Source organism: Cnephaeus nilssonii, assembly GCF_951640355.1.
Source record: "Cnephaeus nilssonii genome assembly, chromosome: 19".
NCBI classification, from domain to species: Eukaryota; Metazoa; Chordata; class Mammalia; order Chiroptera; family Vespertilionidae; genus Cnephaeus; species Cnephaeus nilssonii.
The window spans coordinates 26,863,557-26,882,008 of NC_137090.1; the positions used below are offsets into that span (position 1 = coordinate 26,863,557).

General features: G+C 43.4%; 1 protein-coding gene across 6 annotated transcripts in view; it reads right to left on the reverse strand.

Moving 5' to 3' along the window:
- STXBP4 (syntaxin binding protein 4) overlaps positions 1-18,452 on the reverse strand; it is a 172,620-nt gene that overhangs the window by 62,661 nt on the left and 91,507 nt on the right. For all 6 annotated transcript variants that reach the window (XM_079797222.1, XM_079797220.1, XM_079797218.1 and 3 more), the window contains one exon: positions 15,813-15,870. In XM_079797222.1, the coding sequence (XP_079653348.1) occupies positions 15,813-15,870 (58 nt within the window). The remainder of the gene's footprint in view (positions 1-15,812; positions 15,871-18,452) is intronic.

An 18,452-nucleotide genomic window follows, 5' to 3' on the forward strand; every position in this document is an offset into this window, starting at 1 on the left:
GGAGAAAGATCACCGATGGGGTCATGATTGGGTAAAAGAGTTTAAGCTGTTTAAGAATCAAGGTGAAGGCGGTAAGGCCCAGACGTCATCAGTTTCACAGCCGCAGAGTGTGGGTAAGTGGTACAGAGACGCGTTCCTCTCTGCACAGTGATCCGCATGACTGTTATCTCAAGTGGTTGAATGGAACGTCTAATTCGGAGGCTGAAATACTATCGCAGCTGATTGTGCACAGGTTCACTCCATTGCAAGGCCTTTATAAAGCTGCAAAGCTCCTAAACTGGAGGTGGTTTTAAATAAATACTAGTGAGTGTAACATAAGGGGGCGTGAATGCCACTGCAAGGGGAAATGAGGACGCGTCGTCCTGGGCGAAGTCCATGTTTAGGGCTAAAGGAAATACCCTGATGAGACCGTTTTGCTCATTCTAAAACGTTGTTATATATATACTTTAATATTTATCAGCCCATTTACAGTATGTTAGTCCAAAGAAGAGACTTTAAATGACTATAAATGCTCCCTCCCCTACAATGTTCCCTAACCGGGGAGGGTGGGAAGAAAGACTGTCAGAGAAGGAAGCCCTGTGAAGCAGGTAAAATGGGAGCAATGACCTAAGAGGTAAGTCCAGGTGCATGCTTTCCTATTTGACTTAAAAAATTATATTCTCATGCTTAAAATATAAGTGCCCAAATGCAAACATTAAACTGACCATCTATAATAATAAAAGGGTCATATGTTAATTAGACCGGACATCATTCCAGACGTCATTCCAGACATCCTTCCTGACGAAGCGGGGCCCGAGGGAAGCCAGCCTGAGTCCCGGGTGCCTGTGGGCAGCCGGAAGGATGCAGCCCGGATCCCAAGTGCTGGAGGGAAGCTGGTGCCGGCAGCGGGGGAAGGAAGGCCTACTCATGCACGAATTTTCATGCATCGGGCCTCTAGTCATAATAATAAAAGGCCAAGAAGCCTCACGACCAAAACCACCAAACCACCGGTCACCAGGAAGTGCATGGAGCACCTCGTCTCTATGACACCAACTGTGGCTAGCGAACTGGCCAGATAAGGGGGTGGGGCCATCCACCAGCCTCGCAGCCCCTCCCCACTGCCGGCCTGCCCCTGATCGACTCTCGCACCCCAATCAAGAGCCAGGCCTGCTGGCCAAAAACCCCTCCCTTCCCCCCTCCCCGCCAGCTGCGCCCACATCAGCCCGTCCCACCACAATTAGCCCGCAGCCCCTCCCCCCAGCCAGCCTGCCCCTGATCACACCCCCCCCCATTCCAATAGGGGGCGGAGCTGGGCAGCCAACCTCCTGCAGCCCCTCCCTCTGGCCAGCCATCCTGATTGGCCTGCAGCCCCCACCCCTGATCGCCCCCCCACCCCAATAGGAGGTGGGGCTGTCCCGCCAATCTTCTGCAGCCCCTCCCCCCACCCATCCCTACCCCAGATCGGCCTGCCCACCCTGATCAGGGGCAGGGCCTGCAGGCCAACCATCCATGGCTCCTCCCACAGGTTGCTGGCCCATGATTGGCACCCCCCAACCACCCATTCTGCCACTGCCCACAGCCCCTCCCTATGGCTGGTCCCACCCCCAATCGGCACCCCCAACCCCAATCAGCCAATCACCTGCGGCCCCTTCCCCCAGCTGGCCCGGCCCTTATTGGGGGCCCTGATTGGGCCCTGATCCAGGAGGGCTGGCCAGCCAACCTCATGCCATCTCCTTCTCCTGACAGGCCCAGCCCCAATCCGCCCTGATTGGGGCTGGCAAGACGGACCCCACTCATGCACGAATTCATGCACTGGGCCTCTAGTTTAAAAGAAAAACAAAATGTCTAAGAAAAAATGTAGGTACTAGTATACTAGTAGACTGAACAATATCTTAGGAAGTTCCATCAGAAAGTCATCCTTGCCAGTAACCTTCATTAAACACTTTTTAGCAATGAAGCAACACCTTATATTACTCCAAATAAAAAACAATGCCATAAAATGTTAATTAATTTTATACTCCCAATATGCTCTCCTGTACATTTTATTTTATTTTTTAAGCTAGATTTTTATTGACTTCAGAGAGGGAGAGAGAGATAGAAACATCAATGATGAGAGAGAGCCAACGATCGACTGCCTCCTGCACTCCCACACTGGGGATCGAGCCCTCAACTGGGCATGTGTCCTGACCGGGAATCGAACTGTGACCTCCTGGTCCATAGGGCGACATTCAACCACTGAGCCACTGGCTGGGCTTGTCTGGACATTTTAAAAACACACACCTAAATACCAAACATGCAATGAGAACAGCTACTACTAGAAAAGAAAAGAAAACTTCAGCAGCAGAGAGAGTGCTCTGTGTGTCAAGCACACTTTTCACCCGGGTCTTCCCTAAAAACCTCCAGAGCCAATGCTTCGGAATCAGGTGAGGCACGGACAGTGCCTGGCAATGAGTACACATTCAATTAATGACCGTGGCTAGCTTGATGGATAACTAGGGCTTTCTGATTACTGTGAGAAAAGCTTGGAATTCTTCCTATGATGATGGAATGGGGCATCTGTGTGTTTACTGTTCAGTTTTTTATGTCCTAGCGAGCGCTGTATGATGAGCTCATCCCAGATCGACTGGTTTGGAGAGCATTCGAAATGTTTGCTCCCCGGCTTATGTGCTTGGTAATTCGACTGAGAAGAGAGAAAATAAATCAGCCCTGTTGATGCTGTTTAATTAATAAAGACCCCGTGGTTCATAGAGTGAGATGCTGCTACTTAGTATGAAAAATGTAGAGGCCTGGAAAATAGATGAGGCTGACTGTGAAATGAACATCTTCCCTTGGAACATGCAGTACCTCTGGCCAATGTGCCTGCAGAGAGTGCATCTGACCTGATTTGGGGAGCCATCAGCAGCCGTTCAGATATATTTGAAAATATAAAAATGATCATATTACTTGCCTCTGAATGATCGCCAAATCTGTTGTTGGAAAACATTAATATTTGATTTGGGAAGATGACTGTGTTGAGTTTTTTCTTCTATAATAATAGTAAATTGTAAGACATAATTTAGAGCTTATTAAAAAAAACTCTAACAGAACATGTTTTATTTTATTGGCAGAGAAATGTAAGTGAATTATTTAAATTTCATTATAATGGCTCTCCTTGTGTTTCTTACCTCCTAGCATGCAAAATGCTTTCTTTCAAAAATTTAGGGCAGCATATTAAGAGAAAAGTGGTTTAAAGATAAAAAGTCTACTCATTTTGTAGAAATTCATTCTTATAACTGTCTGTGATGAAAGAGACCCTTTTGTTAATCTTCCATTGTAGATGGCACTATTTATATAACATTGTGAAGTTAACATGATTTTAAGTATTATTTAATCATGTTTAAGATAAAGCTGCAGAATAATGAGCCAAAGTAATTAACTTCCAATGCTCTTTTATTGGGGGGGTGGCGCTATCTTTTTTTTTTAAATCATCACCCGAGGATATGTTTCTATTCATTTTAGAAAGAAAGGAAGGAACGGAGGGAGGGAGGGAGAAATAGAGGGAGAGAGGGAGGGAGGGAGATAGACATTGATGCTAGAGAGAAACATTCATTGGTTGCCTCCCATATGCACCCCGGCCAGGGACTGAACCTGCTACCCACATATGTGCCCTGACCAGGAATCAAACCCGCAACCTCTTGGTGTACGGGACAATGCTCCAACCAACTGAGCCACCCAGCCAGGGCAGGGGGCGAGCTAACTTAAGTATATAACATTCATATGAACTAGAAAATGAGAAATATAAGTGAATATATGTTAATTCAATCTGTTTTTGCCACCAGTAACTTAAAAACACTAGAAAATTTTACTACTGGCCATAAACTGCAAGTACTAATGACAATAAAAGATTTATACTTAAAAAAAATAATTCCAATTTAAAACAAATTAGCTGGTAAGAACAAAAAGCGAATCATGGCAATAAAATTATTAAAAAGTCAGCATGGAATCGTATCAGATACTGGTTATGAGAATGGCTATAAAAATAAATAAATAAAAGAGAATGGCTATAGGTTAGTAATACGAAGTATCCATTCCAAACATGTGTAAGAGAAAATTACAGGCGGTTTGTTCCCACTGATATATAAAGACTTCCCTCTTACATAATTTTGAAAATACACTGCTAAAATCAAAATGAATATTTCTCAGAACACGCTGAGCATTCTGTACTTAGGACTTTGAAGATCCAGCGAGGCTCTAACCAAGTATTAGCAGGACCCCATCCAAATCTTCCAAGTTTTGAAAACAAATTTTATTTTCATTATACATTTATGGCACTTTCTATAAAAAAATACATAAGGTATCTTTTGAAAATTCAAAACTCCAATTACAGTCACGCACTGCCTAACTGGGACTATGTTCAGAGAAACGCGCCGCTAGAAGTTGTGTCGCTGCGCGAACATCACAGAGTACCCCGTGCACAGACCTGGACGGCCAGCCGCCTGCGCACCGAGGCTGTGCGGGATAGCGCACTGCTCCCAGGCTACAGGCCCGAACAGCGTGTCACTGCACAAAACAGCACGAGATTAAATCAAGCACAGGGAAAACGGTGTGATCAGGAGACACGGTGAGCAAGACACAGAGGAGGCTGCTACTGCAGTAACACAGCACTGTTTTATAGCAAACGCACTTTTTTGGAAGTAGAAAGGATAAAAATGAGGATAAAAAGTACACTATAGTGAGTACACAAACAAGTGACATTTTTTACACCAGCATCACAGCAAACCTGGGAGTGATGTGTTTGCGCTGCGACACTGCAGCAGCTACATCGCTAGATGATGGGGATTTCTGGCTCCATTATAGTCTGTCATACATGCGGTGGGGCACTGACCTAAACTTTGTTATGCGGCACGTGACCTTAACTTAAAAATCTTTAGACCTCAGATTACCAAATTATATTACAAGAATCTAAAGGCACAGTAAAATCCTACTTATGTATAATAATGTAAAACAATTGCTATCTTACTAGACTTGCAAAACTAGAACAATGAAAATTACTAAAAATATGGAAACATCAATTATATTTTTCAAATATACTTTATACAGAGGCTTAAATCGTTGGCAAAACAATTAATTAATTTTTCAAAGAAAGAAAGTGTACTATAGTCACAGATTACAGCTCTGGTAACTCCTAAAAATTGCTACTGTTTTCAATCAGGATAGGTCAAAAAATACAGAAGAACTCAAAGAACATGTCCTACTGACACTGATACCTACACACTGGACTATTATACACTAATAAACACATTATATAGACTTTTGTGCTGGTGTATTTGTTACGTATTGTAGAGCTGTAACCTGGAGGCAGCTGCCCAGGCAGAGACTACATTTCCCAGCTCCCACTACAGCCTCATGTAAGCATGTGACTAGTTCCCATCAATGCAAGGTAAGAGAATTGATGTTTGTCTCTGGGCCAGAGGTTACAAACTGAATGCAGAGGCCACTGAGACGCTAGGGAATGATAGAGCCATGAGCTAGAAGGTGCTGAGCCTTCAAAAGCACCATCCAAAGAAAAAATAAGCCCTCCTTCAAGCAGGAATCCCTGCATTGACTGGTATGTGAGCTTTAAGACCCTGCATAGCAGGACTACTTGCAGACCTGGTTTGAAGTTCCAGGTGGCCCGTGTACCTACCAACTTGGTTACCTGTGTGTCTCTGGAAAAGCTACTGGGACTCTGAGTCTCGGTTTCCTAATCTAGAAAACTTAGAATATCTGCTTCAATAGTGTGTGAAGAGATAGCATATATAAATCCCCCAGTTCCATGCCTGACGCATTCTCGGTTTACCATCACCACCACCATCACATTCTCCCCTCCACCTCTAACTTCCTGTATTAGTTTTCTATTGGTGTAACAACAAATTATCAAAAACTTGGTTAAAACAACACAAATTTACTGGCTTACAGTTCTGTAGCTCAGAAGCCGGGCTAAAATGAAGGTCCTGGCCAGGATACGTTCTTGTCTGGGGGAGAGGGGTCCACAACATTTCCATACTTTTCCAGCTTTTCAAGACCACCCACACTCCATGGCTTATGGCCCATCTTCAAAGCCAGCAACACAGCATATCTTTGACCCTGCTCTCACCCTCCCATCGCTTTCTCCAACTCTCTCCTTCTGCTTCCCTCTTCCATTCTTAAAGGAAGCAAGTGATTAGATTGGACCCACCTGGATAATCTAGGCAACCCTCCCTAGTTTTAGGTCAGCTGATTTGCAACCTAATTCCACCTGCAACCTTGATGCCCCTTTACCATGTAACCTAATGCATCCAAAGGTTCTAGGGATTAGCATGTGGACATCGTTGGAGAGCCATTATTCTGTTGGCCACACTCCCCCGTCCCTTCAGCTGTTTCTTCCACTAAAGACTCTACAGAGCCTAAGGGAAGAGGCCCCGGTTTGGATTAACTCTTGCAATTTGCTGAAAGCTTGGTAAATGCAGAGGAATAAAGACTATATGCTTCATTGTTAAGGAGATTATTGGAGGAAGAAAAGGAAGGTGCTAGAGATCTTATGGAAAGGAACTGTTATTGACTGAATTATGCCCCACCCCCTTTGATTCCTATGTCAAAGCCCTAACCCTAAGTGGTTACATTTGGAGATAGGACCTCCTCCGGTGAAATCATGGCTGTGAGGCCCAGGTGCAATGGGACTATTGTCCTTGGAAGAAGGGGACACCAGAGATCTCTCTCCATAAGTTCTCAGAGGACAGCCCATGTGCGGGCACAGTGAGAAGGTAGCTGCCTACATCCCAGGAAGACATGCCTCACCAGAAACCAGTCCTGACGGCATCTTGATGGTGGCCGTCAGAACTGTGGGAAAATAGACTTCCATGGTGTAAGCCACCAGTCTGCGCTACTTCGTTATGGCAGCCCTAGCCGACTAATACAGCAACCAAATTTTTAAGGGAAAGTGTTTGACAAAAAGCTTCGTATTTGCTGGAAATTTTAAATAAAGGATAGTGGGGGCAGAGAGAATCCGCATCTGGCTAAATAAAAAGTATAACCCCAGAAAGGTGACCAGTTTCCAAAGTACTTTACGCAGTCCCAGAGACTGGCTTCTATTATCCCAATGGGATGCCGCAAACATACTTCCGGCCTCAGTTCCACCTGTCAGCGGTTAAGTGGGGAGAGAGCTTGATGCCGGCTGTCTGGATTGGATGTTTTATTCATTTCAGTGGGCTTTGCCATTCCGAGTAACCCCAGCCAGCTGGCTGGCCTTTCGTTTAAGTGACAGTTGCTCACACAGCGCTTCATGTTGCTACCCCTACCTAGATATTTATAGAAAACCCAGCGCAAGCTGTCTCAGGCTCCTGAGCAACATGCCCTCTCTGCTCCTGTCACAGGGCTTCTGACTGGCCGGGAAGTGGCATAAGTGTAGGCTGTGGCCACTGGATTCTCTCTGCAGCTGCGCCAAGGCTGTCGTTTAAAACGCCTTCTTTGGCAAGTGGCTATAGAATAAAGTAAGGACATTGGCAAGTGGCTATAGAATAAAGTAAGGAAGGGAGAGGAACTAACATCTGTTCATCACTCTGCATGAGCCAGATATCTTGCCATCCCTTGTTTTACATCCCTTGTTTTATTCAATTCTCAAAACAATCCTGAGATAGAAATCACTAGTTTTGCTTTTGGATGAGAAAGGGAAGTACAGACAGTTGAAATAATACCAATTATACCAGGGTCACACTCAAAAAATGGTGGCGAAAACAACAGAATCCAGTCTGTCTGATACTAATGCCCATATATTTTTTTCTCGCCAATTGCTTCTCCAAATTGCCAGTGACAGCATTCATTCATTAATGAATATTTATTCAGTCCCTACACATACCAGGCACTAGAATAGTTACTGGATACTCTAAGCCAGTTGCCACACTGATGGCTACATCCAAACTAGTGATTTTGATACCTTACAATGTATTCATAGCTAAGAAGTATTTGGGGACAAAATATTTAAAGAGGTGCATATTTCTTCCTTCATTGTAGTCTTGTTAATAAAATGCTCAGGATTCTCATACATGCAAAAGATAGTGAGGAACCTACACGCCTTCTCCTCATCTAGGCTCAGGTTAGGTGCATAGAAATTTCCCTGACGCCCCATCAAGGGAGCCTCAGATTTAGCGGGCTGCCAGTGGGTATTTCTTAACTCCTCAAAAATCAAAGCAGCCGAATTAATGAGGTTTTCAGTAGGAGGCGTCCTGACAGTGTCCACTAAAGTGGAGCTACAGTAACCTGCCACGGATTTAGAAGTGAAAAACAGTAGCTTTTTATTTCCAATCCGGAAACTGTCCCTTCCTCTCCATTCTCCCTTCTCACAGCTCCTTAACTTCTAATTACATTAGAATTACCGAAGGTAGGCTCTACTTGAAAAATAAAGTCAGGAGGTAATATAACTTCCAATTTTTCTCCTTTGTGTTTTCTATCTTTTAAAAAATGAGATAACACGCTGTAACTTAACCCTTTAATTAGCATGGTAAGCTGACAAGGACAATTTTATTCATATACAGGTTATGATCCACATTCTTTCCTACCTGGGAACAACCTAATAGGATATCCCAACCCAATTCAGACCATGATTTAAGAGTCATTAATAGTCCTGCTGGCATGGCTCAATGGTTGAGCGTTGACCTATGAACCAGGAGGTCATGGTTCGATTCCCAGTCAGGGCACATGCCTGGGTTGTGGACCTGATCCCCAGTGGGGGGTGTGCAGGAGGCAGGTGATTGATGATTCTCTCTCATCATTGATGATGTTTCTATCTCTCCCTCTCCCTTCCTCTCTGAAATAAATAAAAATATATTTTTTAAAAAAAGTCATTAATGGACCCTGACTTTTGATAAAAGAGCAGAACTATGCCTACTGGAAATTCCTTTAGGGTCATAAAAGCAAAGCACTTAAATACTATCTCATAAGAACTTGCGGGGGGGGAGGGGGTGTGTGCTGTCATTGTTTGTTATTCCAGCCTACTATCTGCATTATTGCTGTCCATCCTGGCAGAGCTCCTGTGTTAGCTACATGCTCTAGAAGACCAATGACTGCACAGTTATGGCACATGTCTTACATGCCTGTTTACTCCCCTCCACTGCACAGCAGACATCCCTCGTGGATCAAGGCCCACAGCAGTGAGGGTGAATGTGGCCTCAGAATTCGTAACAACTACCCTTGAGAGAGTGAGCTGAAACCCACTGGCTTTCTCTGCACTAGACAGAAACTTTTTTAATGGAGAAATCACAGCCTCCCCAGATTCCACTGCCACGCATCTCTGATGCTGTAAGTACAACGCTTCCTCTGGAACGGAGGACAGGATTTACAGCGTGAGCAGCAACGTCTCAGACTTTGGGATCCGACATAAAGGCATGTCAGCACAAATGGGGGGAGGGAGAAGTATAAACCAAGTGTAAGTAACTTTTAAAGAGAAATGATTATACCTACTTGAAAAATCACCAAAGCATAATTGTATGTTTGAAGCAAGCGTCTGATATTGGGAATTGTATTGTTTATACAGCTGTATAGATGATATATAAACGTGATATGCTGCACACGCAGTACATTGTGAAACAGCACTGTTGTGGGCATGCTCTAACATAGATCCCAGTGACACCACTCACACCTGGGTAGCTGCTGCCTACATTGTACCAGGGGGGGTCTGTGTGACCAGTGGCATATGGCAGAGTGATGGCATGTCATCACTTCTGAGACTGGTCATAGAAGGCACTGGCTACAGAAGGTGGTGTTGGTCTTGATGTTTTTCTTGCTCTCACTTTTTTTTTGCCCCTTGCTTGGGGGGAAGTGAGCAGCATGCTGGGAGCAGCCCTGTGGCCCTATGGAGCAAGGTCCACATCGTGGCAAGGAAATGAGACCTCCCGCCAGCAGTCCCGTGTGGGCTTGGCACAGATGCGCAGGTCCCACTAAGCCACTCTGCAATTCCCACCCCAGCCAGCAGCCTGACTGCACTTTCCGGAGAAACCCAGAGAGAGCCACGCTGACCCGGCAAAACCACACCTGGATGGTCCACTTTCTGAAACTCGGTGAGAAAATAAATATGTACTGTTAGAAGCTGCAAAACTTGGGGGAATTTTATTATGCAGCAATAGAGAATTAGTACAATAAGGATCACTGATCATTGTAAGTCTGAATCTTTCAATTAAAAAATAAGAGTACAATGAAAGCAATGTAGCAGCTGTCTAATTTATAATATTTAAACTCACTTTCACCATCAGACGTAACTCTCATAATGGTTTTATAAAATTATGTAACATACAGATAAAGTACATGAACTTGTAAAGTGGAGTCATACCAAAGATCACTATAAATGTGGAATAGTATACAACTTCAAAGGGAAGATAAGAAGGTAAGAAGGAAAATGGTCAAGTTAATCAGATAACTTCATTATAGCACCATCAAACAACTGCAATTTGTTATTAAATTTAAGAATGCTGCAACTCTCTCTCTAAGGAAAAAATAAGAATATTTTCCCTTGAATGCTCACATATATATCAAGTGAGCAAGCCCTGCCTATATACATATGTGCACACACATATTGGTATACACATACACATAGGAGATATACATGTTCTTAGTTCTATGAAACACTCTAGCAAGGCCACGTGTGTGGTATGTGAGAACATGGGGCCCTCCCTAAGCCTGTAGAGGGCCGCCTGGGAGGCACCTGGGCATTTCCTGAATTATCATCAGCTGAACTCAGGGAGTAGGCCAAGTCACGCCCTGGGAACATGCTTCCCCAATAAGGCTGGACATGTTAATCAGTTCTGACTTCATAGCAGCCCAGGTGTCAGCAGGGGCGGGTCTAGATATGTAAATCCAGTAATGCTGGGGCCTAGTTAAGAATGCAAATAAGCTCCTTTGATCCTAAGTTTTGGTGTTACTTCCTGGATTTTTGGGATATAAAATAAACCTGCTGGGTGGCTCAGGGTCGTCGTCTTGCTGCCTCTCCATGAGAGAGGAAAGATGGCGTCCCACCCAGCCCCAGCTTCATGAATCTATTTCTGCGTCTTGTTTTCTTTATTTCTATTATTTCTCAATCCCTGGCCGCCTCCACTTAGAACCGGTTCGTTCATCTCTCTTTCCGCGTGGGACGCGGAAAAGGGAGATCCCCTCCATGTTTGGCCCCTGCCGCATCAGGCCCCTCCCTAAGCCCACCCTGTGGGAATGGTGAAGGCCATCTGTAAGAGGACTGTGAGACCTCAGGCGCCTGGCCAGCTGCTAGGCCCGGGAGAACCTGCTTGTGATGTGAGCGTGGACAGTCAACAGCTGCAGAGAAACAGCCTGCGTGCTGTGTGCTGTGTTTTCTGGGCTCTATATAACACGGTACTTGGAAAGTTTGGGTGGCAGAATCCACCCCCCACTCTCCTGTATGATGGAAAACTTCACGGGCCAGCCGCCATCGGTGCACAGGCAAGTCCTAGTACACCCGTGTCTTTCACGGCCAGTCCTCTGGGGGTTATTTCTTTGGAAACGGCAAACAATATGCTGAGGTTTTCTCGGCTCTTTGCATAACACCAACACTTGGAATAAACTTGTTTACACCAGGTGCAATGCTTTCTTCCCCTGAGTCAGAATCTAAGTAGACGACCACAAAGTATTAATAGTTGTGCAATGGACGGGGATGTTCAGTGAGGACAATACCTGTCTGGGCATTCTTGGGACAGCACTGACAGTTATTCCTCTGCCTGAGGTGTGGCTTCCATCAGAGGTAACAATTCAATTTCTGGGACGCCAGTGACAGATGTCAATCTCAGGGGAAAGACTATGTATACAGACCATCACCTCCTCTGGTATTTCGGAGGGTGATTTCAATCACAAATAAAGGTGAGAGAGATAATAACCTGAATTAATTACTCATTATTCCTTGCCTCCAAAGTACATTAACCTGGTAAATGAACCACTCCACTCCTACCTCAAAAACCAGCACAGGCTATCCAGGCTCAAATTTTGGTTGGTGTAGTGGGAGGATGAAGATTTAAAAAATCAAAACAAAACAAAACAAAGTTTCAAGAAAGACCCAGAGTAGATGTTTGTTTATGCAGGCACTACTTCTCTGGTGGAATCATCTATCTGAATGCAGCTAAAGAGCCAACAAGTAAGCCCATCAAATGTTAGAGTCAGTGAGGGAGTGAGGGGGGGCTCAGCTTGGCTAGAAGTGGCTAATTTGGGTCAGGTGCTATGATAGGCTCTTTTCATACATAAGCTCATTCATTCTGGACAGAAACACTAGCCTGGGAAGCACTAACATTCTTTCCATCTCATAAATGTGGGAATTAAAGCTCAGAGAGGTTAAGCCTGCGTGTCCGTCATTCACCTATTCTACAGAGACACCAGCATTTGAACCTGGTCTCTCCCACTCCAAGGCCCATGTTCTTCTTTCCCCTCTACCACATGACCTTCCTGATGGAAGGCACCTGTACCAGAACATATGTACTTGACTCACACACAAACCCCTGCAGACACACCTCAAGGGCTACTGACAAGCAATTCAACTTAGTCTGATTATCTGGTGTCTTGTCCTCTTCAAATAACAAACTCCTGGGGAAGAGGGTGAAGTGTGTAGAGGATAAAAAAGAAGAGTGGGGTGAGGGGATAGACAGGCATGTTGAGAGCAGAGAAGTGACTGCTGTATCTGTATTCTAGCTTATACGGCCTAATACCCCCCTGCAGAACTCACTGTATTATGTATAAGATTGACATTTGCAATAATTGGTATTTGTTCAGTGGCCTGAAAGGTAGGGAAGTATGTAACACTTATTAAGTAAGACTTTCATACAGAATAAAGGTAAAATAAGGGTAGGTGCTTGAATAGGGTTAATTTCTAGCCAACCCCACTCCCCCCAAACCCAATTCCTGGTATGCACCCTGTTCCTCCATGAGGCTGGGAAAGGAAGCACTGGTGTAGTGTTCGATTTTTCTTATCTCTACTATTTGATCTTTCTGATCTCCAGGAGATAAGTACTCATTCTTAGAACTAAGTTTCTAATCTGCTGTTTTAAAATGAATAAAGTATAGAGTTCTCCCTAAATGAAGATCTGTTTAAAATGTCTTCTTTGTCACATGTAGACATACTATATTAAAATAAGGAGATGGAGGAGGTGCAGTGTGTGCGTGTGCGTGTGCATGTGCGTGTGTGTGGTGGGGCAGGGGTGGCTATGGAGCAGACAACCCTGGGTCTGTGTGATGTTCCTGCTGTGTAACCTTGACAGGTTTAGTCTCCTCTCCACACAGTTTCTCAGACTGTAATGGTGAGACAATGATGCCCACCATTGTCTTTTGGGAACAAATCTGTCTTATTACCTCTTTCTTGCTTTCCTTATGAGTCGATATAAAAGTCAAAGAAAACTATTAATGACCTTCCAAAACACACTCCAAGGGGTACATTTTCTAGACCGGAGTCCACTATATAAATGTAGTGTCTCTTTCTATTCCTTCCACAGGAACTGTGAGTTAGATCTCAGGGCAGTCAGAGGACTTGTGTATTCCTTCTCTTCTCTCCTCTGCTCGGGGGCTACTCTCCCTCGAGTAGGAGGGAGCGCCAGCCCAGGCTAGTGTTCCGTCTGCAAAGGACGGCAGCGTAAGCCCGCTGGGTAACAGGCCATGGGGCACACTCGCTCTCTGCTGGCCGTCTCCTGCTCCCTCCTTTTCCTTGGTAGTTGGCGATGATCCTTTCGTATCCTTTTCCTCCGATGACACTAGTTGGGCCCTGACCTCACCTTTTGGTTGGAATACACTGACAGACGGCTAAGGCTAAGTGTAGCAGAGTCCCCACAGGGTCCACACTCATTCACTGTCATTTTCCAAATGCCTTTGAATTCAGAACCCCAGTGAATAATGAATACTAGTTTGCCTTTCTTTGATCAGGCATTTCTTTGGGGACCTTCTAGAAGACAGGCATGGCTGAGGGCAGGAGGCAGCTAACCACCATCAGAATACCATTCTTATAAGAGCCAAGTGGTGCCCACTTTCCACATTGTTAGGAGGATTTAATGACACGACGCATAGAAAAATACACCCAACATATGCCTGGCTATTCAACACCAGCTAATGCCCAATTAATGCTTATTTCCTTCACCACCGTCATATCTTTTCCCTTATTCATTACAAAGTTACTATGATAAAGAAACCAAAGCAGATTTGAATACGGTTTTTCATCTTCCTGCCATCCTGAAAGCCCAGTGATTCAATCGTCCAAGAACTAACCATAGTTAACCCAGCATATCAGAGTGAAACTTCCCTTCCAGAAAGAGCTATGATTCTGGAAGTGAATAGTAAGGGGCTAAATGTGATCTATACATGGAATTCCTGGGTCCTCTGCTCCATCAGTCCTCTTGCCCTCTGTAGGTTACAAACCACACCTTTGCTGTATGAATTACTTTTTGCTGGAGACCACAAGCAAAAATATATCATGACACTACTTTGACAAGTTTACCCTTAATTTTTCCTTAAATATTTTCAAATATGAAGCTTTTGAATTCTCAATGTTGTTAATGGTTACATTATTTTTCATGTTTTTCCCCCCCACCAAGACGATTTCACCATATTGTAAATTTCTGAGTACTTATTGGGCACCTACTATGTTCAAAGTTCTATGCTAAATGCTTACTTAACATCGAACAACTTTATAAAGTAGGTAATATTTCCCTGATTTTATGATGAGAAAACCGGGTGAAGAGAGATGTAGGAACCTGTGTCAAGTCATAGAGCCTGAGAATCCAAAATCTGGCTATTGCTTTGGAAAATACCTGCACATCTGAAAGGACAGCAAGAACAACTCCCTCTTCCTCCCCAAATGCATAGCAAGTATTATTTAAAAAGGACAACTCAGGGAGTCTCTTGGGATCTTAGGAGTCTGTCAGGAGTCCCCCTTTTTGCCCTCATAACCCAAATCTGACATGAAAAGAATGGTCCCAAACATAGTGGAAGTATACCAGACTGCTTTGTCCAACATAAAGTTAACCAGGTCAGCAGCTAGAAAATGTATTCCTTGCAAAGACAGGTCTCTATTGGCGACAGTCTAGTCCCGTGGTCGGCAAACAGCAGCTCGCGAGCCACATGCGGCTCTTTGGCCCCTTGAGTGTGGCTCTTCCACAAAATACCACGGCCTGGGCGAGTCTATTTTGAAGAAGTGGCATTAGAAGAAGTTTAAGTTTAAAAGATTTGGCTCTCAAAAGAAATTTCAATCGTTGTACTGTTGATATTTGGCTCTGTTGACTAATGAGTTTGCCAACCACCGGTCTAGTCTATTAGGGAGAATCCTGGAGTTAGAGGACGGATTCTATTCTGGGTTGGTAATTTCGTGGCTGTGGATTTTTGGCAACCACTCTAGGCTCTTATTATCAAACAGGGAGAATAAGGTACATATAAAAGGGTGTTCTGAGAATCCACTAAGATGGGAAAAGTATTTGCCGGTAAATGAACTGTGCAGATTGTAAAGCATTAAGAATGTTCATTCTTAGCACTATTATTGAGGAGTTTTAAGTGGGGTTTTCATTAGATTAACTCTTCACAAATATTAATACCTTAAGCCAGAAGTGAATCTAAGTGGTCACTATTGAAGTTCCAATGATGACCATGTTTCAATTTTTTGATGTTCCCCTTGAAATTATTTTTTAAATTTTGTTCCCCAAATGATATCTGATATTAGCATTTAAATCACATGAAGTGAAAATGGTGAGCCTTCATTTCTTGTTTCTAATTTCTGTAACCTCCAAGAGGGTGTCTTGGTTTTGCTGATTAGTCTGCAACTCCCAGGTTCCCGCCAGATGTGAAAAACTTGCTTACTTGGAGGAGACGCTTGTACTTACTTGATGAAGTACTTGATTCCATCTGCTGTGTAAGCTTCCTCCCACCCATAAGGTAGACCTAGAGTGAAAGGAAGCCGAAAATACACTCAATATGATGACAAAGATAACTTCGAGGCGCAGACACAGACTCCCACATCTTTACAATGATTTGAGACCATTTCTTGAACAAAATAACTTCCTAGAAAGGAGGAATTAAAACAATTCAGATGAGCTTTCCTACTCAGCATCTTGAGAACGTCATACTTAAGTCCTGAACAGATAAGCAGCTTGTCATGTACATGGTGAGCATGTTTGTCAGCCAGATTCAAGTACAAATTCTGGGTGCAGGGGGTGGTTTTTGCCTGGAGGCAGAAGAATGGACAAGATGGCCTCTGCTCGACTCTTCTGGCTCTAAGGTTCTTTAATTGGCTCCCTTTGCATCCTTGCACTCAGCTCCACGGGGAATGGTGCATGCATGCCGGATCAGCACAGTTTGAAAGCAGCTTTTGGACAAGACAGAATTCCTTATGAAGTTTAAAAGCTTAGCAAAGTGATTTACAATGGATTATATTTTGTTAATTAAGAATTTTATGCACTAAACATAAATGGCCAGACATTTCTGTCATGGGATTGAGAATAGTTAGCTATAAAGAGATACAGACTGCCCAAATGGTGTGGCTCAGTGGTTGAGCATTGACCTATGAACCAGGAGGTTGCCATTTCGATGATTCTCATCAATGATGTTTCTCTCTCTCTCTCTCTCTCTCTCTCTCTCTCTCTCTCTCTCTCTCTCCTCTTCTCTGAAGTCAATAAAAATATATTTAAAAAAAGAGATGGAGACTGAAGTAAGCAAGCAGTTATTTGGCCATGTTTCTGTTAAGAGTATGTTTTTGTCCCCCTCACACCATATTGAGGGAGTCACATTCTCTTATATTACAATTAGAACCCTCTAGAACAGAATGGTTTCCATCTCTCTACTCTATCCCTGGATATTGCTAAGGAGTGTAACTGACCTTTCGGATCAGTCCTTGATACTAGCTTATCATGGCTCCTTCGATGGGTATAAGATAGATTAACGCACTACAGAACGGACTCCATGCGCAGGAAAGTAACTGGGCTGTAGCCACAAACCATTAACTTCCATTTACCCAAGTCTCAGTGGGAGGCAGAGCAAAAATGCAGGAACCGTGACCATCTGATGAAATAAAACCTTACTCTGTCACCACTGCTTTGTAGAGGATGTTCTTTGAGAACAGCTCTCAGAAGGTTATTTTTATAATGAAGGAAAACAAAACAAGCTTTATTTTATCTTGATCTCCAGTCTTTTAACACAAGTTGTATACAATAAGACCCTGTCCAAAAATTCATAACTATTTCCTTCCTAAACACAGGCCCCCTAGGAGTTTCTTTTCTCTCTCAAGGAATAAATGTTCCTATTTTAAGTAGAAAATGAGCACTTCTGGGAATTCAGCATAAGCAGTTGACTGGCTTCTTTTTTAATTAATTAATTAAGTTTTACTTTTTAAAGAAATATATTTTTATTGATTTCAGAGAGGAAGGGCGAGGGAGAGAGATAGAAATATCAATGACAGAGAGAATCCTTGATCGGCTGCCTCCTGAAGGCCCCTCACTGGGAGTCGAGTCTGCAACCCAGGCATGTGTTCTGATGGGGAACTGAACTGTGACCTCCTGGTTCCTAGGTCGATTCTCAACCACTGAGCAACACCGGCCGGGCTGACTGGCTTCTTGAAATCCCTCGAAGTGACACTATATGCCTCCTCCAGTGCCAACTGCCAGCTGGTGCTCAGCCAGACAGACCTTGATAAGCTGCTGCTGCCGTGCCTATTTAAGTAGATGTATTTTCTCCACGTTTTCTGTGTCTTTGCTACAGATCACTTCCTTCATCACTGACAAGCCCTTATCTGCAACGAAGGATCTGATGATTATACATAAAAACCCTGTTTTCATAACAAAAATGCCTGAAATACCAGGATTTCTGATCAATAAGGCAAAGATAGCCAAATGTCTAGCCGAAAGGCATCCCAGCACAACCAGGACTTTTGTCTAAATGATGTATTTGTCTGTCCAGCACAATTATATACATACTCCTCATTTCTCAACTCATAGATATTAATGAAAAGGAGAAAAATGTATACTTCAAAGATAGTATATTTTAATCCACAGGCTCATTTGAAAATTGAGATTGACATCGAGATGCCACATCTGCTAGCCATCAAAATCAAATTCCTGCCCAAGTTATTTTCTTACAATTATTGAACAGGGACTATAACTTCATAACAGATTTGTTAAAGGGACCAATTCATATCTAAGTCAAATGGTTATTTGATGACTGTAGCCATCAAAATATTCCTGAGTATTAAATTATATATAGATATATATAGTTTATTTTAGGATAAAGTCTCTGTTATGAAAAAAATAAGCATTTCTTTTTAGAAGACTGAATGGGTCCTTTTTTTCCATGCAGTTAATATATAGAATTGGAGACTAAATTGATAGTAACTATCTCTCAGTGGTATTTCAGTAATAGAAAACACCATCAATGTCCAATTTAAACTGAAAAACAGAATACACTGGTAATCCAAGTAGCGTACACTATACAATAAAAGCGCTTTTGATTTCCACAAGCTTACTAGTATATGA